The sequence below is a fragment of the Leptinotarsa decemlineata genome, unplaced genomic scaffold (assembly GCF_025532065.1).
Source record: "Leptinotarsa decemlineata unplaced genomic scaffold, Ldec_3_MD MMD2_tig00026375_RagTag_RagTag, whole genome shotgun sequence".
Classification (NCBI taxonomy): Eukaryota; Metazoa; Arthropoda; class Insecta; order Coleoptera; family Chrysomelidae; genus Leptinotarsa; species Leptinotarsa decemlineata.
In genome coordinates, this window is record NW_027412711.1 from 2,009,131 (window position 1) to 2,030,136 (window position 21,006).

Below are 21,006 nucleotides of genomic sequence, written 5' to 3' on the forward strand. Positions count from 1 at the left end.
GGAAATTTTGAATGGCATTCCGAGAAAAATTTGCTTCGTCTGTGAACAAAATTTGTGTCTCAAACTGCGGATTTAGATACCACTTTATAGATACCACTGACTGAAGTTCACACGCTGTGGAAAATCTCTGGGGAGTAATGCCTGCACTCTTGAAATATGGTATGGGTATAACAAAAAATCAACCAAAATACGCCCAACAATTTGATGACAAATATCCAGAGTTCTAGCGATCTTTCTCGTACTCGTCTCAGGATGTTCCTCAATTTCTTGCAGCACCGCTTCCTCAATTTCAGGAGTTCTTACTACACGAGGTCTACCTTCCGGAGTCCCTTTCTTGAAACTACCAGTTTCCCCAAGTCGACGATGAATATTTGAAAAGGTTCGGCTATCTGGTAAGGCACGATTAGGATATCTTTCCTGATAAATGCGCCTGGCTTCTGTTGCATTATCATCGGCAAGGCCATATACGTAATGCATTTGCGCCATTTCCGCATTCGTATAATTTACCATATTTACTGATATTCAGAAAAACAGCGGACTACCAAAATAACTTCAATAACACTTCAAAATTAATCAAAACGCGCTGTGACAAATTTTAACACCAACACCTTACTTTAAATCAACATCAATATTAGCTAATGACGTTTGTACATACAGAGAATTCGTTTTTTATTGCTATGGTGGTACGCTGTTTTTTTCTGCTTTTAATCTTTGAAAGAAATCACATATCGACAAACTCCATATTTCCAAGAGATGCAGTAAATAAATTCTGCTACACGTCATTTATTTCAGGATAACTAAATTTTTATTTTCAGAAATTATTAAGCGGTGTTGCGTTATGACGTAATTTTAATTGAGAACAGTGCATCTGACAACAAATAAATACCTTTTAGATCCTCAATTATTTTGCAACAAATCTGATCTCTTGGTTTGCTTTCAGTCGATGCACGATACCGCATCAGATTTTTAAGGAATTTATCCTTAAGTAAAGCGATTTTTAATTTTTTGAGCGAAAACCATGCGTCGGACAAAGAAAACCCAACAAATTGAATGTGCTCAAAAATGTATGGAGATTTTAAAAATAATTTTCAATTAAAGATAAATCAGTGGCGTAGTATTTTTTTCGCCAAAAATATACATTTCAAAACTCGTACATACGCCACTGGCAGATAAAATTAAGAAAATTGTACATCAGAAAATGCGCCATGAGGCATGGAACATATGTACCAAATATGCCAAAGAAGTCTACAAAATTATCTCAGTTATTATTGAAAAACTGATTATTTTTGAAAACTTTGCCACCCTGTATCTCAAAAGTTAAGGCGTTTAGGACATACGTCCATAGAACGTTTTCTCCTTAAAATGGGTCTAAGAATTACCTCCTTAAATATTAGCATGTGTTTAAGGAACACCCTGTATATAACACTGGTATTTTGAGGTTGAAGATAATGAGTTTTTCATCAAATTTCAAGAATTCAAAATAGCAGCATAAAGATAGCTATGGGTTATTTTGTGATTTATAGTCATGTTCTGTTCAAAATTTATTTTTTCGAAAACATGAGCAGGGTGTTCAGAAAATCAGATGATTTTTATGAATAAAAAATTGAGAAATCAGGTATCAGATTTTGTCTTTCTAGTAAAGGTCCTTTCACAATATCAATTTTCAGCATTAGTTCGAAATGACGAAAAGATTTTATGATTCATAGTCGGATCCTCAAAAATAATTCATGTAGGGCTCTCCGGGGTAAATTACTCATATTTTTCCTCAAAATTAATTCATACTGCCAGATATATTTTTGAAATTGAATGATTCAAATATAATATTTTGCAGAAAAGGTCCACAGTTCAAATAATATGTCTGATTCCATATAAAGGGTTAGACAATATAAGTCAATACCAATCGTGAATAATTCAATTCCGCTGATGTGTATGCAACTGTTGAAAATAAATGAAATCCAACAATGTTTTTGCTACCAATTTTGATTGTAATCAAATCAAAAATAACGAAATTCGTCCAACATTCTAGAGCCTCCATCTAAGTATTTCCTAATATGAAAATATCATGAAGTTTTGTCCCTAGTAATGAATATCTGTAAAATTTCAAGCCAATCGGAAGATATTAGACTTGCAAGATTTGATACAAACGTGTACACACGCAAACATACAGATAGGTAAGTTGAAAACTATCTGGTTATTGTAGAAATTTTAATATTTCAATCTTTCGTTCGGTCAGAATAACTTTTATCTTTTCCTATTCCCAATCCGACCCTGTGCTACATTTTACAATGGCTCTATGATACTCTCTCTCTCCCTCACCAGACGTGTGGGAGGAGCTACCTGACGGGCGTGTCATTTAAAAGAAATTCATCTACTATTCTGACTCCAGATTCAAAAGTAATAATTAGTTTTCACTAGTCGACGGCTGAAACAAAACTTTATTAGTTGACTTTCATAAAATTTGATATTTCCCATTTCGAAAGGCATAATGCAAGGAAATCAAATTCGTATAAATAACACATTCTTATTAAATTAATAACAAAATGAAGGAAACATTATAAAGAAAAATGAGAAAGTCGTTTAACTGAAAAAATGATAGGCTTCAATACCGAAATGGAATAACACCAAAATATTCGTTAGTTTTGATGGTGGAATTGAAGAAAAATGCCCAAAAATGAGAGAGAAAATACTTTTTATTCATCTGATATTCAAAAAATATTTTTTTTATTATTTTTCCTTTATACACTCATACAATCTTTCCTCAATCAGAATAAGAAAAATCGTTTCTGACTCCTTTTTTTTCAGGGATGAAGACCCTTAAGAGTAGTAGATAAGGCAACATGTAAAATTAATTTAGGACAATTAAGACGCAGGTACCTAGAAGAGGTACCTATAGTATAAATAAGGATAATATTGTATGTAATTCAGTTTAATTTTAATAAATTGATGGATGTAGCCGTTACTATATGGTAGGAAATCATAATGTAGAAAAGAGAAATAAACTTTCTATGTTTTTTACCACTTTCAAGCATCTTTGAGTGTTTACCTTTATAAAAGGGGTGTTATTGAGTGTCTATAAGTGAAATCAAAAAGGGAAGATTAGTTGGAACAGCACTCAAGAAAAATTGATGGCAAACCACATACACGTGTTTCTGGCTATTGGCCTCATCAGCGCGGTGTGGCCAAGTGCAAAGATGGGCAACACATTTGGTTGCTGAAAACAGGAAAACAAAATCTTAGCAACTGGAGAAATGTATAGTAAAATGGAATAACGGGGTCTCTCAGTCAAAACATCAAAACTCTGTTTTACTTTGCTATATATGTTATATATGTTGGAGATTAACAACAAAAATGAATTTGAGCCACATTATATTTATATGTTTTTGATTCGATGTTTCTATGGTTGTGTGTTGTTATATATTGTCAAGTTCAGTTGTTATATTTTACCAGAAATAAAAATTATAAAAAGTCTCCATAAAGTTCTTATCATAAATATAAAGTATCTTCAAACAGGTTATGGGCCCAGGCACGTTTCAATAAAACTGGCATATATAAGTAAAACTGTTGTTGATATGGATGTGACAAAATTCAACATAGTCAGGCTGAATAGCAATAATTACCAAATATGGAAATGCAAGGTTGAAATGCTTCTACTGAAAGAAGAACTATGGAGAATAGTCAATCAAAACCCACCTGAACAAAAGAACAGTGATTGGGATGCAAAAGATGGTAAAGCGAGAGCTACAATTGGTTTACTAATCGAAGATTCACAAGTGATACATGTTAAGAATTGTAAAACAGCCAAAGAAGCTTGGGAGAATTTAAGGAAACAATATGAAAAACCAACTCTCACCAATAAAGTTTTTCTGCTGAAGCGGTTATGTAAAACAACATTACTTGAAAATGGTGACATGGAAAAGCACATAGCTAATATGATGAGCATTATCGATCAGTTAGTCACATTGGGAGAAAATCTAGCAGAGAATCTACAAGAAGCACTACACATCCACATCAACTAGGGAAATGGCTCTAAAAGTTTACAAGAAAGGGTCTGTTAAAAAGGCATTCGAGCACTGCAACTCGAAAAATGTGATATGTCATTTCTGTAAGAAAATGGGACATATGAAGAAAGATTGTTTTTATTATAAGAAATCGAAAAAACAATCAAATACAGCCAATGTAGTTTCTACAGATAATGAAGAAACTGAAGAAAACACTCATGTTTGCTTTAACGTTAGTGATAAAGCTCAAGCTCATGAATGGTATATAGACTCCGGAGCAAGTAGTCATATGACAAACAATAAGGATTTTTTCAAGCAATTCAAGGATTCGCTGAGTGAAGTTGAATTAGCCGACTGTAGAAAAGTTCGTTCTTATGGTGTAGGAACTGGACAGTTAACTTGTATTCTGGATGACAATAAGAAAACAGAAATCACAGTGAAGGACACTCTTTATGTACCCGAGCTCGGTACAAGTTTACTTTCGGTCAAGAAATTAACACTTCTTGGATTCAAAGTCGAATTTGATAAGCAGCATTGTTTCATCAAATCAAATAATACAGTTGTTGCTCAAGGAACGCTGGTTGGTAATTTATATAAACTAAATCAGTACAATTCAGCAATGACTGTATGGGAAGGCTGTAATGACGGCTGCATTCATTTATGGCACAAAAGGTTTGCCACCGTGATTCTACCATTATACGAGAAATTACAAATAAAAACATGGTGAATGGAATGAAAATCAAAAATTGTGGACGTTTATTGACATGTGAAACTTGCATTAAAGGTAAACTGTCAAGAAAATCATTCCCAAAGAAATCTTTGACAAAATCTACTAAAGTATTGGATTTGGTGCATACTGATGTTTGTGGTCCCATGCGTACTATAATAACTCCTGGAGGAAAGAAGTATATACTCACCTTCATAGACGATTATAGTAGATATTCCATTATTTATCTTCTCAGTCAGAAATCCGAAGTATCAGAGAAACTGCAAGATTACGTCAGAATGGTCGAAAATAAATTCGACAGAAAACCTAAAATCATCAGATCTGACAGAGGAGGCGAGTATATGAACACAGAAGTTAGGAATTTCCTGAAAAATGAAGGTATAGAAATGCAACTCACGACGCCATATTCAAGTCAGCAGAATGGTGTAGCTGAACGGAAAAATAGATATTTAACAGAGATGGTCAGGTGCATGTTAATTGATGCTGATCTACCAAATACTTATTGGGGCGAAGCAACCATGACAGCAAATTTACTTGTAAATTTGGTTCTGACAAGGTGAACCAATAGGATCCCCTTTGAAGTATGGCACGAGAAGAAACCAAATGTAAATCACATCAAAACCTTTGGCAGTATTGTTTATGCACATATTCCTAAAGAAAAACGCCATAAATTAAGTGAAAAGGCAAAGAAATTCGTATTAGTTGGTTACGAAGCTGGTTCCAAAGCATATAGACTTCTTGACAGAACCACTGGAAAAATCACCATTAGCAGAGATGTACATATTTTAGAAGAAGCTCATAGCGGATTTCATCAAATGAACGAGTTTCAAAACACTAAAAATAGAAGTGATTGTGAATGTCAAAATGACAGCAGTGAAGTTGAAATATCATTTTGTCAAAAATCTACAACTTCTGATGGAAATATTCATGTAAACGCCGAATTTCCAACAGAAAATATTGAAGAATACTCTGCAGAAATGACTGATGAAGAGACTGGTATCCAGAAAGTTGAGGAAACTGTAACCTCGAAAGAAAGTAATGCGGAAATCCAAGATGAAGTTCACGGTTTGAGAAGATCACAAAGAATAAATAAAGGTGTTCTAGCCAAGAAATATTCTGAAGAATTTTCAGTGGAAAATATTCAAACCGAGCCAAAGTGTAGAAATGAAGCTCTACAGAAGAGAGATGCGAACAAATGGATCGAGGCTATGGACGAAGAAATACGTTCCATGAAAGATAATAATACTTGGACATTGACTGAATTACCACCAGATAAAACGGCAATTGGAAGCAAATGGATTTTTAAATTAAAAACCGATAATCAAGGCAATATATCCAGATATAAAGCAAGGATTGTTGCTCAGGGTTTTTCTCAAAAATATGGTCTTGATTATGACGAAGTTTTTGCTCCAGTTGTCAAACAAACAACATTTCGTCTTCTATTAACCATTGCTGGGAGGAAGAAAATGCACGTTCATCATTATGACTTCAAAACGGCTTTCCTAAATGCGGATTTGAATGAAGTAATATACCTGAAACAACCCCAAGGCTATATTGAAGAAGAACAAAAACATTTGGTCTGCAAATTGAATAAAACTATATATGGATTAAAACAATCAACTCGAATATGGAATTCAACAATAAACAAAGTTCTCATTGATATCGGTTTCAGAAGGGGTGATTATGATCAATGTCTCTATACTAAAAAAGAGGAAGATAATTTCATATACATACTGATATATGTGGATGATATTCTAATAGCTTGTGAAAACATCACCATTATCGGGAAAACAGCCAAATTGATACAAAAAACTTTCAAAATGACAAGTTTGGGAAACATTGAAAATTATCTTGGAATACAAGTAAGAAGAAATAGTGATGGAATTTATTATATTCATCAACAGAAATACATTTCAAAACTATTAAAAAATTTCAATATGGAATCTGCCAAACCAGCTAGCATTCCTTTGGATACAGGATACTACAAAAATAAATTTTCCACTGATGAAAAAATTTCATGATGAAGATGTTTATAGAAGCGCAATAGGAGCACTATTGTATCTTTCTGTGAATACGAGGCCAGATATATGTATCGCTACGTCAATTCTTGGAAGAAATGTTAGTAATCCTCATAAATACGACTGGACAGAAGTAAAACGGATCATGAAATATCTTAAAGGAACTCTGAATATAGAAATCCAGTTGGGAAATCTTTCAGAAGGAAATAATATTTTATACGGTTTTTGCGACGCTGACTGGGCTGGAGATAAAACTGACAGAAAGTCAAATAGTGGATATTTATTCAAATACATGGGAGCGATGTTCGATTGGCGATGTAAAAAGCAAACTTGTGTGGCACTTTCATCTACCGAGGCAGAATTCATCTCCCTGTCAGAAGCTTGTCAACAGACCATTTATTTGACAGGATTTTTTCAAGATTTTTAAATCGAAATCTCAGAGACGATTATTTTCAAAGACAATCAATCATGTCTTAAAATGATTGACAGTGGCAAAATGAGTGACAGGACAAAACATATAGAAACGAAATACAATTTTATCAAAGATCTGAAGCAGGAAAACAAAATTAATTTTCAGTATTGTCCGACCAGTTCGATGTTGGCTCATTTTCTAACAAAACCACTTGGGCCTGAAAAGTTGTCAACATTAAGAAGTTTGATTGGATTGAAGACAGAAAACTCATTATTGTTGAGAAGGGGTGTTGGAGATTAACAACAAAAATGAATTTGAGCCACATTATATTTATATGTTTTTGATTCGATGTTTCTATGGTTGTGTGTTGTTATATATTGTCAAGTTCAGTTGTTATATTTTACCAGAAATAAAAATTATAAAAAGTCTCCATAAAGTTCTTATCATAAATATAAAGTATCTCAAACAATATATGCTATATATATATATATATATATATATATATATATATATATATATATATATATATATAACAGAATAATTAGTGACTGGATTAACTATAAATCGATTTAATTCGTGAGGTTGCAGTCAATAGCTGGGCTGTTACAAAGAAAACTCTTTGTTATATGTCAAGCTTTCGGTATATTTCACACCTTCGTCAGGACAACTACAATAATAAGATTATATATCTTGTAAAAAATATATAAATATGGAGAACTTACTAACGTGAGAATAAAATATAAAATGGTTCAAAAACAGATAGAAAAACATTAATAAATGACAGTTAATAAAAATTTTGGCTGACAATGTCAAGTGGGAAAATTCTGAATGATACTCGAATTACTAGATTTTTTATTTTCTTTATCATATTTCAGTAGGTACGTGTAAATTTTGCTGAGACTATCAATATCAGTTCGTTTATTCATTGAATGTTCTTCGTTATTAATATGTATCATTTCCAAAAATATTCTTTTCGTTGTATTGGTTTCTCTATCTAAAATATTTGGATTTTCAAAATTCATTTTATGATCCTCCGAATTAACATGTTCTGTTAATGCACAAGAATTAACATTTCGTCTACAGTCGCTCTTATGGGAAGTGATGCGACTACTTAGAGGTCTAGATGTTTGTCCTATATATGTTTTAGAACAATCCATACAAGAAATTTTTTATACTAAATTGGATTTTTGTTTATTTGAAATTGAAGCTTTTACTTTACTGTATAATTTAGATATAGAAGTGACATTTGTTTTAGATATTTTGAGGTTATTATTTCGGAATACATTAATTAATTTTGGTGTCAATTCTTGAATATATGGGAGTGATTTATATATGAATGAAGGTATAACGTTGTTATGTTCAACTTCTTCATTATTATTTTGAAAGTTTGTTGACTGCAACCTCACGAATTAAATCGATATATATATATATATATATATATATATATATATATATATATATATATATATATATACATGATGAGCTGTTTTCTCGGGTTTCGCTCCGTGTTCTGTGTATCTTCTCCCCATAAGGATTATTTTCACAACGTTTCGGCAAATGAGGGGAGAAAATACACAGAACACGGAGCGAAACCCGAGAAAACAGCTCATCATACTTTATCCGTGAGAATCTTCGAGTTAACATATCTATATATAAATATATATATATATATATATATATATATATATATATATATATATATATATATATATATATTCAGATTTTGAGAAAATCTGAATATTACAGACATAGGGAGGTATTGTCAATTCTTTCAACCAAGCAGCCAGAAAAAGTAATGGAATAATTACTGTATGAATCTCTCGAGTTCTCTATTCAAGGGGCTCTGACAGAATTTTATGGATGCATGACTTGCTTAGGACATAAGGCTATTTATAGGGTATTGTTAATTCCTTCTTAATCATTTCAACTAGGCAGGTCTTATGAAAGAAAAAGCAGATAAACAGTCTAATGACCGTAATGGTATAATTGCCATTACTTATAAAGATCGGTAAGCAAGCACCTCTTTTCTACACATTGGGCTCTAACTGCCTTTTTTTTATGACTTGATTAGAACTCAATACTGTTTATCATACTTTTGAATGGTAATGACAGTTACAGATAGGCTGAAACGTTTATTTTTCTTACCTCGAGAAATCCTCCAAAGAAGAGCTTTGACAAGCAATAAACCACCATGCTCACTATGATATACACCAGAAAATACAATGGGATGTATTGATTTGTTGAGCGTACTTGTAAGTATTCGAAGAATAAAAATAGAAGGAAAGACAAGAAAAAACTCCTGAAGGCTACTTTGGCTGCAGTGCAAATCATTTTAAAGAGAAAAATTTATTCTAAACAATTTTGAATGTATTAGTTTTGCTCTGCATTATTAAACCGATGCTTGGAATTTGATTCATGAGAATATTTGATATCATGTCTATGCTTTACATTCATTTTGATATAAACAACACTCTATTCAATTCTTCTACATTCCGTATTTTAAAAAAATATGTATATTCACATTCCACCATACAACATAACCTAACCACATAATCACACATAATAAGATTCCTAGAAACCAGTGTTGCCAACTGGATGAACTATAAAGTCGCTACACTTGAACCAAAATTCCGCTACACTTCTTTATACTCCGAAGACTCGAGATTGAGGAATTTGAATGATTTCGTAACAATGCAGCAAATAAGTGTATTAAGGGCAATATAGTTAGGTTAGTTTCACTTTTGGCGCGAGGTCCAACTTCAAAAAATTTTACATGGGGACCTTATGGAGGTTTGAATTCAATATGAAACTACACAAGTACATAATGAATGTTAGCTCTTAAACATCTTGAACTAGATACCTTCATGATTTTTTAATGTATCAATGTCAGAACATCATTGAAATTCCCTTTTTTTATAATGAAATGAAACTAGTGATGTTCAAGAAATTTTCTATTGTCGTAGATCAATTCAGGTAAACGTAACGTCACAGCTGTCAACAGATTCCGCTCCCACTCCACTAATAACCTAAAACAATTAAAATGAATAGGTATAAATTCGTACTAATCTTATGACGATTTGAAATGCATACAGAGAGGTGAACAGAGTCTTTCATCTGGACATTTAGGATTGAAAATCATTGAGGGAAAAGCAAGCATGAGGGACAAGAGCTATGATATCCAGGTGAGTTTTTATTCATAACCAATAATTTATTCCAATCAAGGATCAAGGCAATTTAATAGAATGTAAATTCATTTTATTTATTGAGTGGGTTCGGAAGCATATTTATGGCAATTTTATGTAGGTTTTTACCTATTAGGTTTGTTTTGGTTCAGACAATGGAACTAGAATATAATGAAAGTAGTTGCATAGTTGCAAACAGAAAAAGTTTAGATTATGTCTACAAAAATATGACTGTGTGACTACTTTCAACTGAATTGGATTCAGTAAAAACATGAACTATGTGACTATATCTATATCTACAAACTAGGCTTTTTTCAGAGCATGCTAGCCATTAAAGAGGATAAAATTCCGGAAGTTGCTCAGAAAACGGAGGGACAAACTGACAACCAAACATGGCTCATTAGTAGAAAACAGACTGACTTCTTCCAATTTTGGTGAAATACTGAAGGCCCGTAGACAGAGATAGTCCGTCATTGTTCAAAAATATTATCTGGTAAGACATTCTTAACAAATTTCATATATTTTTGTATCACAGTTTCATATATCACATTTATTAATTTTGAACGGTTTTATTTTTTCTTGATTCAAATATAGGTTGAAGTAGGTATTAAGCTTCAATGACAATATATATTGTAAGTGCAAACTTGCTCCATAAGGCAGTCATAGCAACCTTCAATATCAGTATTCTATTCACAATAAAAGTGAAGATAGCTAACAATGGTCTAACAAGTGGTCAAGTGTAGTTTATAAAATCTCCTACACATATCTAGAAACTTGACTTTTTTTGTGGATAGAATGAATTTTAAAGAACAGTTTTTTGAGATTTCCTTTTCCAAAAAAATAGGATGCAATACTTCTGAAATAAAAAAAATTCACAAATAAATATGCATATTATTTATTCATAGGAGTTTGATCCATTTCAGTCTTTATTTTTGATTTGTTGTTTGGATATTTCCTATAAATGCTATGTATTTGATTTCTCATGTTCAGTATACAAATTTAGCAAAAAAGCAATTTCTATATGATTCAGTGCCTGTTGCGCCATGTATAGTAAAACCAATAATGATTGAGAGTAAAGCGCGTTGTCATATCTAAATTTTACGTTACCAGTTTATAGCAGAATCAAAATATAGTAAGCAGTAGAGTTGTAGGTTGTGGCAAATTATAGATAATACACAATACTAGTACGATTAAAAGGTATTATTTATGACAAAAACCATTAATGAGCTTGTAATGAGTAATACTTATACATTTCCTGATTACTGATCAGTTAAAATTCATTATTTCCTGTATAGTGTTAGATATTTATCACAACTAGTGGCAACGCTGTACGCAACGATATTTCTGTCTTTGTCACTTTACCGTAACTTCCATCTCATCGTTGCAGTCCTTACTAATGTACTTGCAGCCATGAGCGTATCATTGGTTTGTGAATTATACAGCATGAATTGTACGTTTTACAGTTGAGTTAGTCAGCAATCGACGTGTTGTGATAACAATTGGTGAAAATAATAGTGCTAATAAGTGTTTAAGCATTACATAATTATATTTCTATACCGTTCTCAAACTACTCAAAAAATGGGAGACATGGTCGGGCCTTCCACGTCGAAGAAGGTAAAACGGTCGGAGTCTCGGTCAGTAAGAGAAAAACAAATTGTACTGCGAGTATTTCACTGTCTTGAAAGAGATCATCAGCCACCAAAAGATGACTTTGTGCATATGTGCTGTAATTCTACGTGTGTACCTCCGAATAAGCAACCGGGCATTTCTACATCATTAAGTTCCACAATTACAAAAGATAAATTAGTTGATATGTGCTCTGATTGTACCGGTGTACCAAAATCATCGATTTACAAAATACTAAGAGAAGCAAAAATTCATGGGGACGTACAAACGCCAAAAGCTAGTAGTGGACGAAAAAAATCACAGTTGATGAAGAAGCCAAAACCAGTATACGCAGAACTATTCACAGTTTCTTTTTCAGAAATGAGCTGCCCACACTACAAACAGTTCTGGAGGCACTTAGCGATCATGAATTGGTCCCAAAAATGGGTAAAGAAACTTTTAGGAAACTTGTACACGAAATGAAGAAGAAACTATCTAAGAAAAATTGACGAATTTCCGAAGCTCAAAAAAAATTTTACTTCATGGACGAGACATGGGTTAACCAAGGACATATACGGTCAAAAAAGTATGGCAGGATGGTAATATAACAAGTGCACGACAAGCCTTCATTGAAGGTTTGTCAGTTGGGTTAAAACAGCCATCTGGAAAAGGTAGTCGTCTGATAGTTACGCATATAGGAAGCGTCAGTGGATTTTTACCAAATGGTGAATTAATATTTAAATCTAAGAAAACAGGCGACTATTATGAAGAGATGAATGCGGAGGTGTTTGAAAAATGGTTTGAACGCATCATTCAACTTGTGGAACCTGGGTCTGTCATCGTCATGGACAATGCCCCATACCATAGTCGACATTTAGAACCATTACCGAAACAATCATGGAAAAAAGCAGCAATTCAAGAATGGTTAATTAATAAGAACATCCAATATAACAAAGATAGTTTAAAGGCAGAACTACTTCAGCTAACAAAATTACACACAGACAAATATAAAAAATTCGCAGTGGATGAAATGGCGTTAAGTCATGGAATTACAGTTTTAAAGTTACCATCATACCACTGCGAATTAAACCCAATAGAATTAATCTGGGCGCAAGTAAAAGGATATGTGGCACGAGAAAACAGAACATTTAAATTAGTGGACGTGCAACATCACCTACAAGAAGTTATTCGAACTGTTTCTGCAGAAGACTGGAAGAAATGCATGCAGCATGTTTTAAAGGAGGAGCAAAAAATGTGGGACGTAGACAACCGTATTGAACACAATATTGAACCAATCATAATTCACTTTGATGATAGCGGTAGCAACAGTGACGAATCTGAGGTTGAAGATTTGACGAATCTGAGGTTGAAGATTAGACGAAAATTTGTACATTTACATTTATATTATATTCTATTATCAAAAATTTAAAATTTGTATTTTCTAGTACCCCTGACGATGAGTTTAAGTTACTCGAAACCTTGAGAATAGTTATAAAGAGTTCACTTATCAATGGCTGCAACCCAATAGTGAAAAAAAGTTATATATATATATATATATATATATATATATATATATATATATATATATATATATATTGTGTTTTTTATTAATATTGTTAATTTATCTGGTACCTACTATAATTAGGTGGGCCTATAAGGCCCACCTAATGACTACAACGATTAGGTAAATTACGATATTGCAGAGTTTTAATGAAATAAATAAAAAATGTGTATGAATATTTTAACTAATTGTACTAAGAATTTTTTTTTCATTCTTAACCCTCTCAAAAATTAATAAGCACGCCCCCGATTTGCTGTCAACTGGGCTTACTTCTACTTTCAATCATTATTGGTTTCAGTATAGGCAGTGTATTAGCTGTTTTAGATTGACTATTTCTTACTTTTTGTGAATGAATCAAGCATCTCTGAATGATATACATAACATGTATATCAACAGAGACTATTTGTAAAATTTATTATATTTTTTCATAGAAGTATTGCAATTCCTATCTTTTACACATATTGTACATCAAATGATTTATTTCAATGAAGGTATTTTCGAAAAAAAATTGGCATTTTTTTCTATATATTGGTTAGCAACCTTACAGAATTTTATTTTCAGGAAGCTATGACTTGGAAAGGGTGAAACAAATTCAATGGGGACGCCAGAATGAAATTAATGGGATTCAATCTTTTGAAAAACTAATAGAAACAAAGGTCTTGCAAACAGGACTATGGCTACATCCTTGTGGATTTTTGGGGGCCTCTCCAGATGGACTGCTTTTTTCAGATTTAATAATTGAAGTCAAGTGTCCATACATCTTGAGGAACTCCACCTTGGCAGATAATTTGAAGAAAAGTGACATTTTATTCAGTGAAAATGGTGAATATATTGTCAATAAAGATCATAATTATTATGATCAAATTCAGGGGCAGCTACACATTACTGGAAGAGACTATTGTTACTTAGTTTAATGGACCACTGCTGATGTTGCCATTAAGAAAATTGAAAAGGATAAGAGTTGGGAAAAATATTCATATACTGAAAGAGTTTTATTTGAATAAATATCTCACTTTTATAAGCTCATGATGTATTGTATTTATTATTTTATAATATGTGCAAATGAATTTTGACATTGTTTACCGATATTGGAAAATGTGATGTTTCCTCATACTAAAAGTAAATCATTCTTCACAGTCATATTTATCATAGTCATAATAATTATACCTAATAATACAAGTAGTTTATTGGTTAATACCAAAAGGCCATCGACTAATTCTTCCAGCCAACACAGTCATATTATCACAGAAAAACATTAACTAGGACAATTTGTAAATATCAATATACCTACAGCACATTTGCTATTCATTTACTTGATGGAGTTACTGCTTGTTTTGTATTGTGAGATTAATTAGAAAACATGTAATTATTTGATTTGCTGATTTTTATATAAAAATTCATATCATATGCAGGAAGTATGTAACAATTTATTTCAACGCCAAAGCATAGAAAGTTTGAATTCTATTTATATTGACTTAGAGAAGAAAAGTTGAAAAATAGTTATGTGAAAAACTCAAATTAAATCACCTTTCATTTCAATACACGTAACAAATATGAACTATTCAAACTATATTGTGTAGGACGAGAGAAAGAAAACTCTGAAAAAAGTAGAATCTGCACAAATCAAAAAACAACTTTCTGTTAATAAAAAACTAATTTATAAAAAAAGTCATTCTATTAAAAAATAAAAACTCTGGAAAAGTAAAAACTTAACATTCAATGGTTTCTCAAAAAAAGGTAAAATGAAAATTCAGTTATTTTCTTCTACAATATTTTAACTAAAGGGTTTTGTAAGTTGAAAAGAGAACATATAACTTGAAATATTGCAGAAGAAAATTTCTTCATTGAACCAGGAATATAATTCAAAATTCTAAAATTTTTTATCCTAGCATTTGCCCGCTCTACGTGAATTCTGGCTCTTGCTATCTCTAATGTCCTCATGGATTCACTTTCAGTGAACTGATTGCTCATTGGAAATGGTGGCACATTAATGGTCACTTCAGGCTTTAAAACATCCTGGTTCTAAATGATTATTCAATTTTCTCATCAAAAATATATGCTTGACTGACGAACCAGGAAACATGTTACTTACAAATGCTATAACGCCGTTTGGGAGAACTCCCACCAATACTTTATAAGTATTTGCATACTTATAATTGCTGTAAGTTTGTTTTTTCATGTTCATATCCTTTGGATTTGTAATTTTTACCTCTGTACAGTCAATTATAAGCCTGCAGTTGGTAAATGATGAGAAAGAATTAGGGAGACATGTTTTGATTTTACATCTCGATGGGAGTTTCGTCATGAACTCATTGTAAAGTGTTTTATGTATAAGGAGAACCCAAGTAAAAAAATATTTGTAATGTTGGGCTGCAATTAAATCGAGTGGCAAGATCTAAGTGGGGAAAATTCATTCCCAACTTCATGAGAGTTATTAGTAGTTGATCTTCTAATAATATTCCCGAGACCTTCCACCCCAAGTCATAATCAAACTGAAATCCTGATAAATATTTCAAAAGTGAGGTAAAATATCATTACTTGGTAAACCAGTAGGGCAGATGCACCGTTTGTGGCCATTGCACCCTTTGTGGCCAGCCGCGAAAAGATGCTTGAATATTTCTCCTTGGCAAAGAAATAGCCAATAATTTTTTAGTTCTTCCACTTCTTTGATATTATTGGGACTATAAATGCAACGTTCTGTGTTTCGCGCAGTCCAAAGTTCAGTGTAAATTCAGCTTTCATTTGGTGATGGTGGCATTTCGTGTTTTACTTAAGGAATTTGTTAAGAAACATAAGGTAAGTTCAAAGCACATTTTGATGAAATTACATGAAACTGATGGTTGTCATAGGTGTTATTTGACTTTTGTAACTCATTCCTAAGTAATTTCAATTGTCACAAGTAGCTTTGTAACCTTTAAATATTTAAATTAACAGTGGCCACAAATAGTGCGCGAATTGGCTGGTCGTTCTAAAAGTAGCCACTTAGTGGCCACAAATGGAACACGAAATCTAGTTGTGCCCACGCCAAACCAATTGCATGAGAAAAGGATAAAAAGGCGTTTTCTTTTACAGGAAAAATGACTTCAAGAAAGTTATTCCAATACCCAGATAATGCTATGAGAGAAGCTTTGAAAGCAGTTAGGGAAGTAAACCTGCACGTGGCTACTGCTGCCAAAAAATTTAACGTGCCAAGGACATCTTTAAGAAATAGACTAGAAGGCAAAACGGCTGACGAGTAGGACCTTAATGTGAATTGGGAGTGGTTACAGAGAAAAAAATTGTAACTTGGATACTTGATTGTGCCGCTAAGGGTTTTCCTATGAATACAGAAGGTCTAATGTATTCTGTTCGAAGAATAATAGAAGAATGTGAAGTAGATCCAAAAGTTATGAAAAAGACACCAGGAAGAAAATGGATTGAGTCCTTCTTGAAACGTCATCCAGAATTTAGTCCGAGAGCATGATTAGGGTACAAAAAATGTTAACAGATACCAAAAATCGACTAATGACTTAGTTTTCAGTGTAAATTCATTTGTTATTCCTCACTATGACAACAACTGATACTCGAACATTGAACTGAGCAACAAGTGCTCCACAAATCTGCGAGTTTTTACTAGTAACAATATATTTTATTATCTCATGTTGTATATCAAAAAAAAGAATATTGAGCAGTGAACCTATTGCAAGAAAATCAAAAGTGATTTAATCCTTCATGGATCAGTTATTATAGACTTTGTGCATAAGGTGGATACACCTAAATCAAAGTGTGTGCAAAAAAAAACGCTGATAAGTGAGTATTTATTGTCTATAAAAAGTGCGGACATAGGATATATTTTTATTGACTTTAAAGTAATTGTAAACATCTGCCAGTGGCGTACAAATTTACACAACTGGAGCGTAAATTCAAGTGCTGCAAGAAAGACTGTGTACAGTGCCTATAGGCAAGTTGAAACATTGACGCTTTCGATATTAAGAGGATAAGGACTAGTTCTCAATGACATCAAACTTCAAATGCTGCAAGAACAAAGAGTGTCAAAATGTCTGCTGTATCCAGTGCTTCAATATGTTCCACGCAAGCTGTATCGACCAGATGAAAATGTATACATTAATCGAAGGTTCGAAATTACTTTGCTCAAAAGAATGTGCCAAAAAGAAGCATACAGAGGAAGAACGGGTTAGTACTATGGAGAAAGCTATCCAAAATTTAAAAAGGCAGGTAGAGGAAAGAGATGCCACAATTGAGATAATGGAATTAGAGTCAGAGAAAAGTATTAATAGTTTATCTGAAGAGCTGAACAAAATAAAAAATGATAATTAAGAAAAAGAAAATCATATTCAGAAATTAAAACGAGCTTCTTCAGATTTTCATGACGAAGCAATAAGTGTAGAAGAGGATCTAATAAAGAAACTGAGGGAAAAAGACTGTATCCTAGCTGAATTGAAGAATAAAAAGCTGCTCATTGAACAGGAAAATAGAAGATTTCAAGAAGACTTGGATAAAATGACGAAACAAATAGCTGGATTCCAACTGGAAAATGAAGAATTATCTCAGATCAAAAATAATATGATGATTTCCATTGAGTGCCTCTCACAAGAAAGAGAAGTCAGTCTTAGGGAAATTACTGAATTAAAAAATGAAAAGTGCATTCTACATGCCGAAAACAAAGATATAAAAAAGAAATATAAACTACAAAATATAGTGAAAACCTCAAGCTCAACGCTCTCTATCGAACCTGTAAAAAAACGGTGTGAAGACAATTCTAACTCCAGTAGCAAATCAACGAGGATGGCGAGTGAAATTTTCGGGATGAGTAACATGATGGGTGAAAATAATTACATCTCTAATGAAAAAATGGAAACTTTAATTAACAATAAACAAAATGATCAGGTTAATATAAATCACCTTCATAATGATGATATTAAATCAGATAAAGGGAAAATACTAATTGTATCAGGATCCTATGGTAGAAATCTAGCAATTGCTCTGAATAGACAAATGCAAGGAAACTACCTGACCCAGGCAATATTAAAGCCCAATGCACCTGACGCAGCACTGGCTGAAACAGGTATAAAAAACACAAAACATTTCACAAAATGTGATTTGGTAATCTTATGGCCCAAAAAGTTAACTCAAAACATCAAAAACAATTTACTCAATAATCTAAAAAACACCAACACCATCATAATTTCAGAGCCTTATAATTACAAACTCAACAGCTACGACTTGAATGAATGTGTCTATTATAACAATCTAGCCTTATTAAAAGCACTGCATCAAGACAACCTCCAAAGACATTTCCTTGAATGCAACAGTATTCTCCGAAAATCAAACTTCATTCGAAGGGGCTATGAAACAAGTCTCAATAATAAAGGTACATACTTCCTATCAGAAGCAATAAAAGCTCATATGGAAAACTATTTTGGGTTAAATAAAATCGAACCAATGTCATCCTCACTAGAAGTAGGATTCACGTGCGAAAACGTGGCACCATATCAGTTTCGTCTTTCCACAAAATCAACAGTACAAGAAATGAGGTCTGCAAGAACTTCTGAGGACCCTTTTTTTCTAGGCGCAGCAAGGAAACAAGGATCAGAGTATTGTCCTTAAACATTCAATCATTAAGACACAAGACTGATGAACTATTATTATTGTTAGCTGAATATGAATATCCGGATATAATTCTTTTAACTGAACATTGGTTGAAACCGGAAGAACCAATATTTCTACCTCAGTATAGCTTGATTTCAAAATATTGTCGCTTTAACTCAATTGGTGGAGGCACCCTTGCTTTAGTTAAAGATTATTTAAGTTCTAATTTCTTCAAGGTTGACGAATTGGATCATTTAATTATAGAAAGAGAGTTTGAATTCTCAATCATAAGATTTGCTGAATTAAATCTTTTTGTAATATGTGTATACAGACCCCCTACATCTAATGTAACAAATTTTTTGAAGGGATTGGAGGTTCTTCAATAACCTCCTTACTTCTTACAGGTGATTTTAATATAAACTTTTCTGATACAACATCTACAAATACTAAGTTATTGCTTAACTTATTGACATCGTTTAACCTTCATATGCACGTAAACACCCCTACAAGAATCTCTAATTTCTCTTCCATGATTATTGATTATTTATGTACAAATATTAATGCCGTTGAATGTATGGTTGTAAATTCTGGTTTATCGGACCATGAAGCCATTTTGTGTAATTTATCATTCGAGAGAAACGTCAACAAAAAGTATTTACGACGAGGAAGACTTTTCAGTAAACACAACTATAATAAGTTTGCCCAACTTTGTGAAGAGTCTGACTGGAATAACGTCCTACATTTTGAGGACCCCCTGAGTGAATTCCATAAATTACTATCTGTGAATTTCAATTGTGCATTTCCCATTCGAAATTTAAAAAACAAAACCAAAAAACCTTGGATTACAAAAGGTATAAAAGTATCTGCAAAAAATATGCGAGCACTACATCACATTCGAAAACATGGAAATATTTATATTACTGATTTCATGAACTATTTTAATAAGTATGGGAATACATATAGAAAAGTAATTAAAAATGCCAAAAATATGTATTACTTCAACAGAATTGAACACTCCAAGAATAAACAAAAAGAAACATGGAATATTATCAATGAATTGAGAGGAAAGCATATGACCGAGTCAATAAAACCAACTCTTAACTCAGATGAATTGAACTCATTTTATTGTTCTGTGGCATCTAAACTAGCTGAAAAAATCATGTCGTACTTGAAGAATATTACAGTAATTTCTACTTTCTTCTTCGCACCTACGGATAACTATGAAATAAAAGAAATGTTTGATGAAATCAAAAATAAAAATTCGGTGGGGTGGGATGCCATTTCCTTAAAAATTCTGATAACTCTTCCTGAAAGGGCTTTGAGTGTGTTGGCGGAGGCAAAAAATTTCTCATTCTCTAAAGGTATGTTCACATCGTGTCTGAGAATTGCCACAATCATTCCTTTACATAAAGGAGGCGATCTTGACAACCCAGCTAATTTTAGGCCAATTGCTTTGCTACCCGTCTTGTCTAAAATTATAGAAAAACTGGTAAAAAAACGAGTAATATCCTTCCTCGAGAAAAACAAGGTAATAAATTTATTCCAATTTGGCTTTCAGTCTTCAAAAGGTACACAAGACGCCATATTTTCACTCATGGAAAACCTGTACACCAATCTGAATGACAGAGAATCTGCGGCGGCCATGTTTTGTGACCTAACCAAAGCCTTCGATTGTGTAGACCACATGCTGCTTCTTCGCAAGCTGGCAGTTTACGGATTTAGAGGATCGGCATTACTTTGGTTTGAGACGTACCTTTCTCATCTGCGGCAGAATGTTCTATTAAATGGAATTTCATCAGAGGAACGCTTCATTGACAGTGGGGTTCCACAAGGTTCCGTTTTGGGACCGGTGTTGTTTCTCATTTATGTCAATAACTTGGTCCATGTTAACATAAGTGGTAAATTCACATGTGT

At 32.8% G+C, this 21,006-nt stretch overlaps 2 protein-coding genes across 4 annotated transcripts in view; one reads left to right on the forward strand and one right to left on the reverse strand.

Moving 5' to 3' along the window:
- Nucleotides 1–9,718, reverse strand: part of ste14 (isoprenylcysteine carboxylmethyltransferase ste14) — a 91,932-nt gene extending 82,214 nt beyond the window's left edge. Inside the window, exon 1 of one of the 2 annotated variants that reach the window (XM_074185534.1) lies at nt 9,301–9,718. In XM_074185534.1, the coding sequence (XP_074041635.1) occupies nt 9,301–9,486 (186 nt within the window). In that variant the 5' untranslated portion in view covers nt 9,487–9,718. Of the gene's footprint in view, nt 1–3,043; nt 3,064–9,300 lie in introns of those variants that run through there. The other variant, XM_074185535.1, reaches the window with a different exon arrangement.
- A 346-nt stretch (nt 9,719–10,064) lies between these two features.
- On the forward strand, nt 10,065–20,236 carry LOC141486915 (uncharacterized). Of its 2 annotated transcripts, none has more exons than XM_074185533.1 (3): nt 10,065–10,337; nt 10,656–10,830; nt 16,576–20,236. In XM_074185533.1, exon 3 carries the CDS (start codon nt 18,004–18,006, stop codon nt 19,108–19,110), a length of 1,107 nt encoding a protein of 368 aa, XP_074041634.1. In that variant the 5' UTR covers nt 10,065–10,337; nt 10,656–10,830; nt 16,576–18,003; the 3' UTR covers nt 19,111–20,236. The 2 variants fall into 2 exon arrangements, 1 of the variants encoding a protein (XP_074041634.1); XR_012468111.1 differs by lacking the exon at nt 16,576–20,236 and adding an exon at nt 14,065–14,529 and having other exon boundaries at nt 10,172–10,337.
- Nucleotides 20,237–21,006: the final 770 nt, after the last annotated feature.